The sequence below is a fragment of the Neoarius graeffei genome, chromosome 12 (assembly GCF_027579695.1).
Source record: "Neoarius graeffei isolate fNeoGra1 chromosome 12, fNeoGra1.pri, whole genome shotgun sequence".
In the NCBI taxonomy this organism is placed as follows: domain Eukaryota; kingdom Metazoa; phylum Chordata; class Actinopteri; order Siluriformes; family Ariidae; genus Neoarius; species Neoarius graeffei.
In genome coordinates this window covers 48,695,446-48,710,453 of record NC_083580.1, presented here as the reverse complement: position 1 = coordinate 48,710,453, position 15,008 = coordinate 48,695,446, and the positions used below count along the sequence as shown (strand labels likewise).

At 38.1% G+C, this 15,008-nt stretch overlaps 1 protein-coding gene across 1 annotated transcript in view; it reads left to right on the top strand.

Moving 5' to 3' along the window:
- rai14 (retinoic acid induced 14) overlaps nucleotides 1-15,008 on the top strand; it is a 223,541-nt gene that overhangs the window by 197,916 nt on the left and 10,617 nt on the right. Inside the window, 5 exon segments of the mRNA XM_060935956.1 lie at nucleotides 2,985-3,068; nucleotides 3,184-3,306; nucleotides 5,436-5,531; nucleotides 9,239-10,090; nucleotides 10,092-10,793. Coding sequence (XP_060791939.1) covers nucleotides 2,985-3,068; nucleotides 3,184-3,306; nucleotides 5,436-5,531; nucleotides 9,239-10,090; nucleotides 10,092-10,793 — 1,857 coding nt within the window.

Genomic DNA, 15,008 nt, shown 5'->3' with positions numbered 1-15,008 from the left:
CTAAAAGTAGATAAAGAGAACCCAGTTAAACAAATGAGAGAAAAATATTATACTTGGTCATTTATTTATTGAGGAAAATGAAACAATATTACATATCTGTGAGTGGCAAAAGTATGTGCACCTTTGCTTTCAGTATCTGGTGTGACCCCCTTGTGCAGCAGTAACTGCAACTAAATGTTTCCAGTAACTGTTGATCAGTCCTGCACACCGGCTTGTCGGAATTTTAGCCCATTCCTCTGTACAGAACAGCTTCAACTCTAGGATGTTGGTGGGTTTCCTCACATGAACTGCTCGCTTCCCATCCTTCCGCAACATTTTGATTGGATTAAAGTCAGGACTTTGACTTGGCCATTTCAAAACATTAACTTTATTCTTCTTTAACCATTCTTTGGTAGAACGACTTGTGTGCTTGGGGTCGTTGTCTTATTGCATGACCCACCTACTCTTGAGATTCAGTTCATGGACAGATGTCCTGACATTTTCCTTTAGAATTCGCTTGTATAATTCAGAATTCATTGTTCCATCAATGATGGCAAGCCGTCCTGGCCCAGATGCAGCAAAACAGGCCCAAACCATGATACTACCAACCATGTTTCACAGATGGGATAAGGTTCTTATACTGGAATGCAGTGTTTTCCTTTTTCCAAACATAACGCTTCTCATTTAAACCAAAAAGTTCTATTTTGGTCTCATCTGTCCACAAAAATTTTTTCCAATAGCCTTCTGGCTTGTTCACTTGATCTTTATCAAACTGCAGATGAGCAGCAGTGTTCTTTTTGGAGAGCAGTGGCTTTCTCCTTGCAACCCTGCCATGCACAGCGTTTTGTTTTTCAGTGTTCTCCTGATGGTGGACTCATGAACATGAACATTAACATTAGCCAATGTGAGAGAGGCCTTCAGTTGCTTAGAAGTTACCCTGGGGTCCTTAGTGACCTCGCCGACTATTACACGCCTTGCTCTTGGAGTGATCTTTGTTGGTCGACCACTCCTGGGGAGGGTAACAATGGTCTTGAATTTCCTCCATTTGTACACAATCTGTCTGACTGTGGATTGGTGGAGTCCAAACTCTTTAGAGATGGTTTTGTAACCTTTTCCAGCCTGATAAGCATCAACAATGCTTTTTCTGAGGTTCTCAGAAATCTCCTTTGTTCGTGCCGTGATGCACTTCCACAAACGTGTTGTGAATATCAGACTTTGATAGATTCCTGTTCCTTAAATAAAACAGGGTGCCCACTCTCACCTGATTGTCATCCCATTGATTGAAAACACCTGACTCTAATTTCACCTTCAAATTAGCTGCTAATCCTAGAGGTTCACATACTTTTGCCACTCACAGATATGCAATATTGAATCATTTTCCTCAATAAATAAATGACCAAGTATAATTTTTTGTCTCATTTATTTAACTAGGTTCTCTTTATCTACCTTTAAGACTTGTGTGAAAATCTGATGATGTTTCAGGTCATATTTATGCAGAAATATAGAAAATTCTAAAGGGTTCACAAACTTTCAAGCACCTCTGGGTGTGTGTGTGTGTATATATATGTATGTGTGTTTTTTATTTATATATATATATATATATATATATATATATATATATATATATATATATATATGAGTGATTCCACGCTTATGTGTACTGAAATGGGGACATGAACTTATTTTTAAAAATTCACCTAAAACCATTTCTTTTTTTACCATCAGGTCACAAAACATGTAATCTTTAATGAATGATATGTTAAAAGATAACTTTAATTTTCTGAGATGTAATAAAAACATATTTATATGCCAAAGTCAGAACGTAACAGAAGTGTTGTGGACATATGGATTCTCAATTTTAACAATGTAGACTTACTTTTTGAAACATAGGAAGGTGATGTTTTAGTAAATATAATTAATAAACATGTGTAGTAGAATAAACATACACATTCTTTCAATAAGATTAACATGGTATATAGCTAGATTGTAATTAATTTGTAACAGACGCAAGATGGACAATCGTAACAGAAGTAATGTAACAGACATCATTTTGGAACTCATAGGCTTGACTTTGGCATATAAATATGTTTTTATTACATCTCAGAAAATTAAAGTTATCTTTTAACATATCATTCATTAAAGATTACATGTTTTGTGACCTGATGGTAAAAAAAGAAATGGTTTTAGGTGAATTTTTAAAAATAAGTTCATGTCCCCATTTCAGTACCCATAAGCGTGGAATCACTCATACATATATATATATATATATACACACACAGGTGTTTATCCTAAAACCGTCATCTGCCTCAGGCTCAGTGAATAATAACCTTGACTTCATCACCAATATTGGCAAATAATTGTTAATTAGTGAATTTACATAAGTCCATTACATAATTTGGTCACTAAACAAGCAGATATCAGACATGACCTGACTGACTCCATTTGGACATGTGCCTTTATTTTATTTCTGACCAAAGCATTAGTTTAAATTAAATGGTCTGTTGATTATGGTGTGTTTTTTAAAACAAAGATGAACTTTATTGATCAGAATGTTTAAAGAAGAATTTATTTCCATCCTGATTGGACTTTAAAGTGATTTCACAGGAACACGCACAGCAGTTGTCATGAACAGTTTTGCACTCAAGTTTCCATCAATGAAGAGTTTATAACATCAACGAAACTGACTTCTTGTTAAAACTGTTAGTTATAGTCATGTTGTCTGTTGTTGCCCAAATGAGGATGGGTTCCCTTTTGAGTCTGGTTCCTTTCGAGGTTTCTTCCTCATGTCGTCTGAAGGAGTTTTTCCTTGCCACCGTCGCCACCAGCTTGCTCATTGGGGATAGATTAGGGATAAAATTAGCTCATATTTTAAGTCGTTCAAATTCTGTAAAGCTGCTTTGCGACAATGTTTATTGTTAAAAGTGCTACACAAATAAATTTGAAACTTGACAGTCTAATAAGAATGAAGTGTTGTATTACCTTGTCATATTTCTGCACATTTTCAGTTGCTAGATGTTGTGTCTCCACCGTATGTGACCCCAAATGAAACTCCAGTGTCAAGTAAAAGTGACCAGAGGTTCAATTACAAGGTACAAGGATATCATATCACAGACAATACATTTTCACGCAGGACTGGGCACAAAAAACTCTGGAGTGAATTATTATTATTATTTTTATTATTATTATTATGTGGCATTTTTGCAGGAGGTGGAGCTGAGGAGTGCGTCACTGTTGAGAGAAGAGGTTGAAAAGCTCCAGGAAGAGAAGAGCATGCTGCTGGAGACCATTGAAGATCTGAAGCAGATTATGGAGCAGACTGAGCCCAAGGCAAGTACAGCACAAGCCTTTTAATATTCTCTCATGTGGCCGACGCTTTGATCCTTAGCCACTGACGCTTTCTGGAACCCATTTTACCAGCTACATCTGCTGGCCCTGCCCAGGTAAAGGACCGTGCTTTAGAGGATGTGACTGCAGCAGGATTGCCTCACATCTGTGCTACTTCAGACCATTACGAAACGTCAGTACATTTCAAAGAGATAGAAAGTACGGTACATAAGTAATTGGACTTATTACAAGATATTGTACTTATATACTATATGGCCAAAAATATGTGGACATCTGACGATCACACCAATATGAGGGCCTTTCTTAAACTGTTGTCACAAAGTTAGAAGCATGCAATTGTATAGAATGTCTTTGTATTCTGTAACATTCCAATTTCACTTCACTGGAACTAAGAGGCTCAAACATGTTTCAGCATGACAGTGCTGCTGTGCACAAAATGAGGTCTATGAAGACATGGTTTGCCAAGGTTGGAGTGGAAGAACTCTAAGGGCCTGCACAGAGCCCTGACCTGAACCCCACTGAACACTGTTGGGATGAATGGGAACACTGAGTGCACACCAGGCTTCCTCACCAGACGTCACTGCTTGACCTCATTAATGCTTTTGTAGCTGGATGAGCAAATCCTCACAGCTATGCCCAAAATTTAGTGGAAAGCTTTCCCAGAAGCGTGGAAGTTATTATAACAGCAAAAGGGAGACTGAGAATGGGAAGATTGATGTGCCCCCCCCCCCCCCCCCCAAAAAAAAAAAAAATTTATATATATATATATATGTATATGTGGGTGCCAAGGTCACACGTCCACAAACCTTTGGTCATACAGTACATCATGATGGATAATTTATGCATTCAAGCTCTGCTACCCAGCTGCGACTACTTCGGTGAAACCGAATCGACAGTGAATTTGTTATGCGTAGAAGCAAATATCTGATTATTTTATTTGGAAAAATGATGTTCTAATACCATCAAAATCTCCCTAAACAACTTTCCAAATTTCATTAAGTGAAGAGGTAAACCAGTGTCATGCTGTTATATTAAAATAATAAATGGATTGTTGTGATGAAGCAGATTTATTGTTACTACATCTCCACATCCTGAAGTGTTTTATTCCTTTTAGACCACAGCAAATTCCCAGTGGTTACAGTTGTTTAAAATTAAACAATGACTTGTTGTACCCTTTATCTTTTTATAGATGCATTTAATATTGTGTAACATCTGCAAAAAAGTTCCTGTTATCACTTACGGTACAGCAGATATAAGCAGTAGTTCCCTTGGTTTGCAAGAAACCACGAAGCAGAAACCCCTCCAACCTAAAGACTTTCCCATGTCAGAAAAGTCCTGCCATAACATCTGCTTACAGAAAAATTAAGCATATCAATGATTTAAACACATTTTAATCCATTTATATAGATCGCCTGCCATAAGTCCTAGTGAATGAGCTGTTACTATAGATATGATATTGCATTAGAATGAGAGCAAGCAGTCATATAAACCCGTGATTTGTAGCTGCACTGTTGTCAAAGCTGCTGTTATAGAAATTAATCATACTTCAGCCCATACTTCTGAGTGGGAGACTAGGAAGTAGCCTGGCTGCATGGCATACAAATTAGAAGCAGGGCGCCCACGCTAACAGGTTAATTGACCCACAGGGTGACGTGATATTGTTGATGTGACGTGCAAAACCAATCATGCAAATCTCAGAATTTTCTCAGAAGCCTTGTGCAGCTGTTCATGTCACCCATTGCTAAACCTGTCACTGCCAGTGTGTATGAACACCATAGAGGTGCTAATTAAAAGCCTTATGCAACATTGTGATTCTGACAGTCCTGACCTTTCATTTGCTCCTTCTCTCTAAAGCTCCCAAGGGTTTAAGTGACTTTGAACATTAACTCGGAGAATCCTCCTGTCTTTAATAAGACTGTTGCTGCTGCTGCCAGAGGATCCGAGTCCATTTCTCTGAGCCAAAAATCAGTGCTCAGGCATGCCATATGATATGCTTTTATAGAAATTTAGTGAGGTTTTTGTTTGTTTGTTTATTTGTTTTTCTTGGACCTCAGACCTAATAAAAAGGTCTTTTGAAAGTAAGCCCTGTTTGCTTTCCTGTGTTGAGGCAGACTGAACGCAATGAAAACTCAGCATTGCTTGCAGCCCTTCAAGCCAAGGTGGCCTCACTTTCACTGGAGAACCAGCAGCTTGCCCAGATCATCAAGGTAATGGTTTTGCTTCATCAGTACCTTTTTACTGCACATGGAGTCAATCAGATATGGCCAGTTCAGTATCTGAAATTTACTTCCTTAGTTTTGCACTCAAACTACAATGTTTGTCCGGCCCCAAATCAGGAAAAAAGTATGGGAAATGCAAAAAAAAAAAGAAAGCAGTGCAGGGCTCTACATTAACTTTTGAAACCACTTGTCCTGTCGGGCAAGTTGAAAGGAAATTTACTTGTCTGAAGAAATATTTGAGAAAAAAAACCACAAACTATTTGTAACCCAACAATCTTTATGGCATTTGTTTCCGAATTCACAACATATGCATAATATCTATGAGTCAAAAGTAATCAATACTTGATATACTGAGGCAAAAGTTCGAAAATATAGTAAAACAGACTGATTGATACCATAATTCACCAATTATCATGCTGAAGTTCAGAAGCAATATATTCCAATAGAGTAGAAATTATGAACATAAAATTTTAAGAACAAAATAACTATACTATGAGATCCAGAAACACTAACCATTATATATACACAGATCAGTACTCTGCAGTTCAGTAACAAATATCACAAAAAGTAACATGATCATAAAATTTACGACTTGATGAGATATCACTAGTTTGGACAAGAGAAACAAATAACAATGCTACAAATAAAAACAACTGATAACAAAATTGACTAATACTGTAAATCACTGATTATTATACACTGAAATCTAGTTATCAAATGACAAGATAATATATCTTATGAAAACCTCCACACCTCTATTGACTCACAGATGAATGGATATAAATAAAGTTTCTATTCATCTTCATCTATCAACCCTTGAGTTCTGCTCCATCAATTGGACTCCATCAATCATTAATTTATTTATGAGAAATTGAAAACCAGAAAATTAAATTTATATATATTTTCATTTTTAAATTATTAATTTTGAATATATATCCTCCACTGATTAATTGTTAATTATTCAGTGTGGCTCCTGTATGGTATTTAATGGTAAAAAAAAAGATAATTTCAAATAATCCATAATTATATCTAAATTATAGAGCCCTATGTTTCAAATCCCTAAACTCCCATTACTAATTAGTTAATTAATACAGCCGGTAACCTAATTAGCAGCCATTTGACAGCTTGGTGTTTCATAGATAACTTTCCCCACTCCTACCTCACTCCCTGTCAATCCACACGCGTGCAGGCGCACATTCCAAGCCCAGCACACCCCGCCACACACGCTCGGCTATATAATGACCACCATCAACAACAATTCAAAGATTTGGAAATTACCACATACTCAACGTAAATATACAGTTGAATAATGATCCCGCCAACAGAAATGTCAACAAATCCACGTGTATGACACGATTAAAACCAATCATAAACGACCGTTTACTTTTCAGCTCAAATACACAAAGCGGTATTGGCCGGTTTCGCAAGTGGAATATTGCGCATGCGCACATCGCTCTTTCCGAATAGAAACATCCAGCAATTCATCAAAACGATATGTCGAGTGAGATGCTTCGGAAATCATGTGAATAAACTGATAAATTTGATATGTAACCCGAATATCAGCATATTTTGGCACTTGTCCGATCGGACAAGTAACTGGGACGATGAACTTGTCCGACATTAAGTATCACTTGTCCCGGACAATCGTTAATGTCGAGCCCTGCAGTGATTTTCAAAATTTGCTTTGACTTGTATTTCATTGCAGACTGTATGAACCCCAGATATTTCATGTTTTGTCTGGTCAATTTCATTTCATTTGTTAATATTCATCCATTCCTGCATTTCAGCCCAGCAACATATTCCAAAAAAAGTTGGGACGGGGAAATTTAGGGCTAGTAATGAGGTAAAACAATTAAATAATGATTTGAAACAGGTAATGTCAAAAGGTAATTGTAATCATGATTTGGTACAAAATCAATATCCAGGAAAAGCCAAGCCTCTGAGGAGCAAAGATGAGCTGAGGATCTCCAGTTTGTCAACAACTACAATATTTGTTTAAAACAAATGTTAAAAAACAATGTTCCTCAAAGAAAGATATGAAGGAATTTGGATATTTCACCCTCTAATGTTCATAGTATCATTAAACGATTCTAGGAATCTGGAGGAATTTCAGTGCATGAAGGGCAAGGGTGCAAGCCTAACATGAGCACCCATGATCTCCGATCCCTCAGACAGCGCTTCAACAAGAACAGTCATTCTATAGCTTATATCATCACATGGGCATGGGATTACTTTGGCGTGCCCTATGTTAACTGTGTCCAGAAGCGCTGTCAACTTCTCTGGGCTTGGAGGCATCTGGAACGGATCATGGGATGCACCATGGAAACATGTATTGTGGTCAGAAGAATTGGTGTTCCGGGTCCTTTTTTTTTTTCTTCCTTTCTTTGTGGAATAAATAGATGCAGTGTGGAACCAAAGACAAAAAAGGACAATCCAGACTGTTACCAACAAGAAGTCCAAAAGCCAAGGTCCGTCATGGTATGAGATTGTCAATGCACTTGGTACGGTACATTTCACTTCTGTGGTAGCAGCATTAATTAAAAAAAATAAATAAATAAGATTTTGAAGCAACACGTGCTGCCTTCAGGACAACATTTTTTCCAAGAATATTTCAACAAGACAAGGCAAAACCACATTCTACACATATTACAAAGGAATGGCTGCGGACGAAGAGGGTGCCTGTCCCGTTTGTCCCCAATAGAGAATGTGTGGTGAAATTTTGAATTTAAAAATATGGCGACAACCCTGTAATGTTGAACACCTTAACACCTGTTTTCAGGAAGAATGGGACAAAATAACACCTGAAAATGCTAATTCATGAGGCAAAACATCAAATTATGCATTGTTGCATTGAGTGCAATATGCAATACAGGTCAAAGATGATTTACAAATTATTGTTTTCAGTTTTAATTTTAACATACCATCCCAACTTTTTTTTTTTTTTTTGGGGGGGGGGGGGGGGGGGCAGCTTTTACAGTGCAGTTAACAAGTACACATCACCTTCACCTCCAGTTTAGCATATATAAATCGCATACTTGCCTTTAAAGTAGTTGTATTACTTGGTAACGTGATTTTGTACTGTACATGCCATTATAACATTTTAAAATAATTCCGTTTCAATATATTTTGTTTTGTCCTTTTCTCCATGTGTAGAGATAATAGTGTACAGCGTTGGAAGCACATCAGCAAGTGTAGTTGAGACACTGAATAACCTGAGACAAGAGTGTGATGATTAAGACTTGCAGCTTGTACGATGGAAAACTGACAACTATAAGCTTTCATTACTTGCTAGCTACATTAGTCTCATAGCTGCAATGCAACACTGAAGAGACAACCAAACTTGTCTTGGCTGATCAGTATTGAGGAACATTGGATACTTTTTTTTTTTTTTTTTTTGGTTTGGTGTGATCTGCCAAAAAATTAGCTTGCATTGTTTTGAGCACAATTATTATTAATGTTTGTTGAACCATCCATGTGCCATAATTATTATAACTTTTTTTCTGTGGGGATTTAAATCACTCATTAAGTACGTGCATTATTACAGAGCACTTTTACATATGACCTTCTATAGATGGCAGTAGAGGTGCTTGGTCGAGTATGAATTGTTTTGTCATCTGTTTATTTAATTTTCAAGGGTGCATAATGTATTGCAAGTGTACATTAGCTGCATTATTTTTCCTCTCTTTGCTGAATAGAAGCGTCCACCTCCTCAAGGTGAAGAAGGCCAGGGGGACTCGCGCCCAAACAGTATCGACTCCAACACATCATACCACTCCACTCATGCTGAATTCGATCTCTCCATTGGGCATGAGGTCTCCACTATTAAGCATGAAGAAGTGAGTGAACCCACGAAGATTGTGTATGAGGAAGAACTTGCACTGCTTAGGGATGCACTGCAGAGCTTGCAAGTTGAATTGGATGAGTCGAGGCTGGAGAACCGCTCCCTGCAGGCCAAACTCGAGCTCAGCGCTCATACAGGGGAAATTGGAAATGAAGGCCTATCAGAAAGCATGCCTGAGCTCAAGGCCAAACTGGCAGACATGCAGAAAAAGTACCAGGAAGTGGTGTTGGAGCTGGAAACCCTCCGCGTAGCAAGGGTGAGAGTGTCACCTACAGGATCTCCGAGCCAAGATGATCAAGTTGTACAAAAGTTTCAGTATTTGAAAGGCTGTCTTGAGCAAGAGGTTAAAGATTTGAAGACAAAGCTGGCCAAGTTGCAGGAAGAGAAGATGCATGATGCTCAGTTGATAAAAGAATTGGAGGCTCAGCTCGAGAGTGAGAGTCGTCAGGTTATAGAGGATGAGCATCAGGAACTGAAAAACTCTTACAGCATCTTGGTGGAGAATATTAACCAGGAGAAGGCTCTTTTGATTGAGAAGTACGAGGAGGCTCAGGACGAGATCAAGATGCTTCAGGAAGCCCTGCGTGGCACAGTGTCCGTTGAGGCCGCCGCTAAAGATTTTGATGAGATGAAGGCTGAGATGGGCGGGGTTATTGAAGGACTCCAGAAGCGACTGTTGGAGCTCTCGAAATCTTACAGTGAGGCGAAAAAACGAACTTGCTGAAACCCAAAGCCAGCTCCAAGCCAAAAGCTTGGAGACCAAGCAGTTATCACAGGAAATGTGTTTAATTAAACAGCAGCATGAGGAAAAATTGCAAGAGCTGACTCTTAAAATGAAAGATATGCAGAATTCATCAAAGAACACTGAAGTCAAGTATCAGTCAGCGCTGAAAGAGATTTCACAACTCAAACAGGATGCAGAAATTCAGGCCAAGTCCTCAGTGAGCATTGCAGACCACACTCAGGTTGTGGCCTCGTTAGGAAATGCCATCAAGAATTTAGAATCCGAGGTGGACATCCTTAAACAGCAGCTCATGCAGAAGACTTCGCAGTTGGATGCCTTACAAAAAAGGCCTACTGTGGAAAAGAACACAACTCCAAATGATTGTGTTACCAAAATGGAACATGAGCAGATGAGAGAGTCCCTGGAGGGCAAGATCAATCACCTCACCCAGCTTCTTCAGGATGCTCTGAGGAAGCAGGATGAGATGGCACTAGAGGTGACTGCTGCCTGGCAGGAGGTGAAGGATGGCAAGAATGAGAAAGAGGCAGCGCAGAAGCTTGCTGTAACGAGAGAGCAGGAGAACAACATGCTGAGTGGGAAGTACAGAGGCGCCCAGGACGCCATTATGCAGCTTAAAAAGCAGGTGGAAAATCACGTGAACTCTGAAAGAGAGAAGAATAAAAAGGTAAATACAAACTCTCATCTGCTATTCATGATTTCAGCTTTCATGCTTCAGTTCTGCTTTTTTGAATCTGAATTTCTTTTCTCTAGTTCTTGCCTTTCTCATATTTCTTACTGATTTACACTACCGTTCAAAAATTTGGGGTCACTTTGAAATGTCCTTATTTTTGAAAGAAAAGCACTTCTTTTCAATGAAGATCACTTTAAACTAATCAGAAATCCACTCTATACATTGCTAATGTGGTAAATGACTATTCTAGCTGCAAATGTCTGGTTTTTGGTGCAATATCTCCATAGGTGTATAGAGGCCCATTTCCAGCAACTCTCACTCCAGTGTTCTAATGGTACAATGTGTTTGCTCATTGCCTCAGAAGGCTAATGGATGATTAGAAAACCCTTGTACAATCATGTTAGCACAGCTGAAAACAGTTGAGCTCTTTAGAGAAGCTATAAAACTGACCTTCCTTTGAGCAGATTGAGTTTCTGGAGCATCACATTTGTGGGGTCGATTAAATGCTCAAAATGGCCAGAAAAATGTCTTGACTATATTTTCTATTCATTTTACAATTTATGGTGGTAAATAAAAGTGTGACTTTTCATGGAAAACACAAAATTGTCTGGGTGACCCCAAACTTTTGAACGGTAGTGTATATTTAATAATTATTAGCCGAAGGCGAAGTGAATATCTGTGAAATAATAACTGAGAAGGGCGGCACAGTGGTGTAGTGGTTAGCACTGTCGCCTCACAGCAAGAAGGTTCCGGGTTCGAACCTCACGGCCGGCAGGGGCCTTTCTGTGCGGAGTTTGCATGTTCTCCCCGTGTCCGCGTGGGTTTCCTCCGGGTGCTCCGGTTTCCCCCACAGTTTAAAGATATGCAGATTCGGTACAATGGGGCCACTGTAATTGGCGCAAGCTGTTGTGGTTTCCCATGCCATGATGTATGTATGTATGTATGTATGTGTATGTGTGTATATATATATATATATATATATATGAGTGATTCCACGCTTATGGGTACTGAAATGGGGACATGAACTTATTCACCTAAAACCATTTCTTTTTTTACCATCAGGTCACAAAACATGTAATCTTTAATGAATGATATGTTAAAAGATAACTTTAATTTTCTGAGATGTAATAAAAACATATTTATATGCCAAAGTCAAGCCTATGAGTTCCAAAATGATGTCTGTTACATTACTTCTGTTACGATTGTCCATCTCGCGTCTGTTACAAATTAATTACAATCTAGCTATATACCATGTTAATCTTATTGAAAGAATGTGTATGTTTATTCTACTACACATGTTTATTAATTATATTTGCTAAAACATCACCTTCCTATGTTTCAAAAAGTAATTCTACATTGTTAAAATTGAGAATATATATGTCCACAACACTTCTGTTACGTTCTGACTTTGGCATATAAATATGTTTTTATTACATCTCAGAAAATGAAAGTTATCTTTTAACATATCATTCATTAAAGATTACATGTTTTGTGATCTGATGGTAAAAAAAAGAAATGGTTTTAGGTGAATTTTTAAAAATAAGTTCATGTCCCCATTTCAGTACCCATAAGCGTGGAATCACTCCTTCCTATGGCAAAAGCTAAATTAATTAATTAATTAAATTAAAAGTCGAGGTTATTATTCACCAATATTCACTGAGGCGGATAATCATTTCAGTATAAATATACAGATGATTAGTTTAAAAAAAACAATTCTTATTTAAAAAAATAATTTATTTCAAACTTCAAAAGTGGCATGCAAATGTTATAACGGCGCGGCTTGTCACTTATCTATGCAAGTCACATAAAATACTTTGTTTTGAAATAGATAAATCACAATTCCACCTTACCTTTGAATAGTTTTAGACCAAACTTCGTAGCATCTTTGGTGCTTTTAGGAACAGCATTTTCTTCCAATGACGTCACTCCCAGTGTTTTCCTGCTGATTGGATGCACGTTGTCAAAATGGCAAACCAGTTCAAAATTAAAATTATTTTGATTAACTTGCCTTTTTTTTTTTTTGTGGATCTGTTTATATAATATAAAAAAACATTACACGGCCGCATGAAGATATGAAGTTTATCTTCCCGTGTTTAAAAATATTTCACTCGTTCGCTCATTCATGAAATATACATTCATCACTCAAAGATAAACTTCATATCTTCACGTGATCATGTAATACTGTATATAATTAAAAGCTAAGAGAAGTCAATTCAATAGCCACTCTACAAACTTGTTTCAAGAAAGCTTGTGCCCTCTCGCTTCAGGTGCATTCGACTGACTAACTTAACTGTCTTAAATAAGTATTTACTTGCATGCTAGCATGTGCTGGCCAGTTAATTTATTTTGTTTGAGGCACATATATTAGGTTTACATATTATGAAAAACGTTTCCATTGTACACAGGCTGCATTTCTTTGTTACATTCGAGTATGAACAACACCCCACTCTACGTACATAATGACAGCAACCACCCGCTGTCCATCATTAGGAATATCCGATTAGCGGTCAACAAAAGGCTCAAAGAAATATCATCAAACAGAGAATCCTTCAACAGGGTATTGCCCTACATCAACAAGCGCTAGAGAAAAGCGGCTATGACTGTCGTCTAAATTACAACACCGCTGACGATCGAGCATGTGCCAAGGGGAATAAAAGGAAAAAGACGAACCATCAAGTGGTATAACCCACCCTTTAGTATGAATGTAGGTACCAACATGGGAAAGAAATTTCTAAATATCTTGTAAATCTTGTAAATAAAATACTGCTAACCCCCCAAAAATCCATTTTAATTCCAGCTTGTAATGCGACAAAACAGGACAAACACCAAGGGGGATGAATAGTTTTGCAAGATACTGTGCTTATAGTGTGTGTGTGTAATGTAATGTATATAAAAGTGTGTGTGTATGTATGTATGTGTGTATATATATATATATATATATATATATATATATATATATATATATATATATATATATACACACACACACACACACACACACAGTGGGGCAAAAGTATTTAGTCAGTCACCAATTGTGCAAGTTCTCCCACTTAAAAAGATGAGAGAGGCCTGTAATTTTCATCATAGGTACACTTCAACTATGAGAGACAGAATGGGGGGGAAAGAATCCAGGAAATCACATTGTAGGATTTTTAATTAATTAATTGGTAAATTAATAAGTATTTATAATAAAATAAGTATTTGGTCACCTACAAACAAGCAAGATTTCTGGCTCTCACAGACCTGTAACAACTTCTTTAAGAGGCTCCTCTGTCCTCCACTCGTTACCTGGATTAATGGCACCTGTTTGAACTCGTTATCAGTATAAAAGACACCTGTCCACAACCTCAAACAGTCACACTCCAAACTCCACTATGGCCAAGACCAAAGAGCTGTCAAAGGACACCAGAAACAAAATTGTAGACCTGCACCAGGCTGGGAAGACTGAATCTGCAATAGGTAAGCAGCTTGGTGTGAAGAAATCAACTGTGGGAGCAATTATTAGAAAATGGAAGACACACAAGACCACTGATAATCTCCCTCGATCTGGGGCTCCACACAAGATCTCATCCCGTGGGGTCAAAATGATCACAAGAACAGTGAGCAAAAATCCCAGAACCACACGGGGGGACCTAGTGAATGACCTGCAGAGAGCTGGGACCAAAGTAACAAAGGCTACCATCAGTAACACACTACGCCGCCAGGGACTCAAATCCTGCAGTGCCAGACGTGTCCCCCTGCTTAAGCCAGTACATGTCCAGGCCTGTCTGAAGTTTGCTAGAGAGCATTTGGATGATCCAGAAGAGGATTGGGAGAATGTCATATGGTCAGATGAAACCAAAATAGAACTTTTTGGTCAAAACTCAACTTGCAGGGATGTGATTTTTCCGCGAATTCGTGGAATTCCGCTTTTTTCACCTCAAAATTTGAAAAATTTTTTCCGATTTTTCGCTCAAATATCCGCATTCATATCCTATTTGTTCCGACTTTCAGTAATTCCGTCATTGAGATGAAACGAGGTACGTGATTGGCCCATCGCTCTGTAACAACCAATGAACGCGCTTGTTAGATAGCTGTACGTAAGCTCGCTTCAAACAGAGTTGAAAGATGGCAGCCTCCGTGATCGAGTGTAAAGATGCAAATCGAGTTAAAGAAATCGACAGAATAGTGAAAAACAAGTTCCGCTGGGAATGGTTGGAGAAAGAGGTT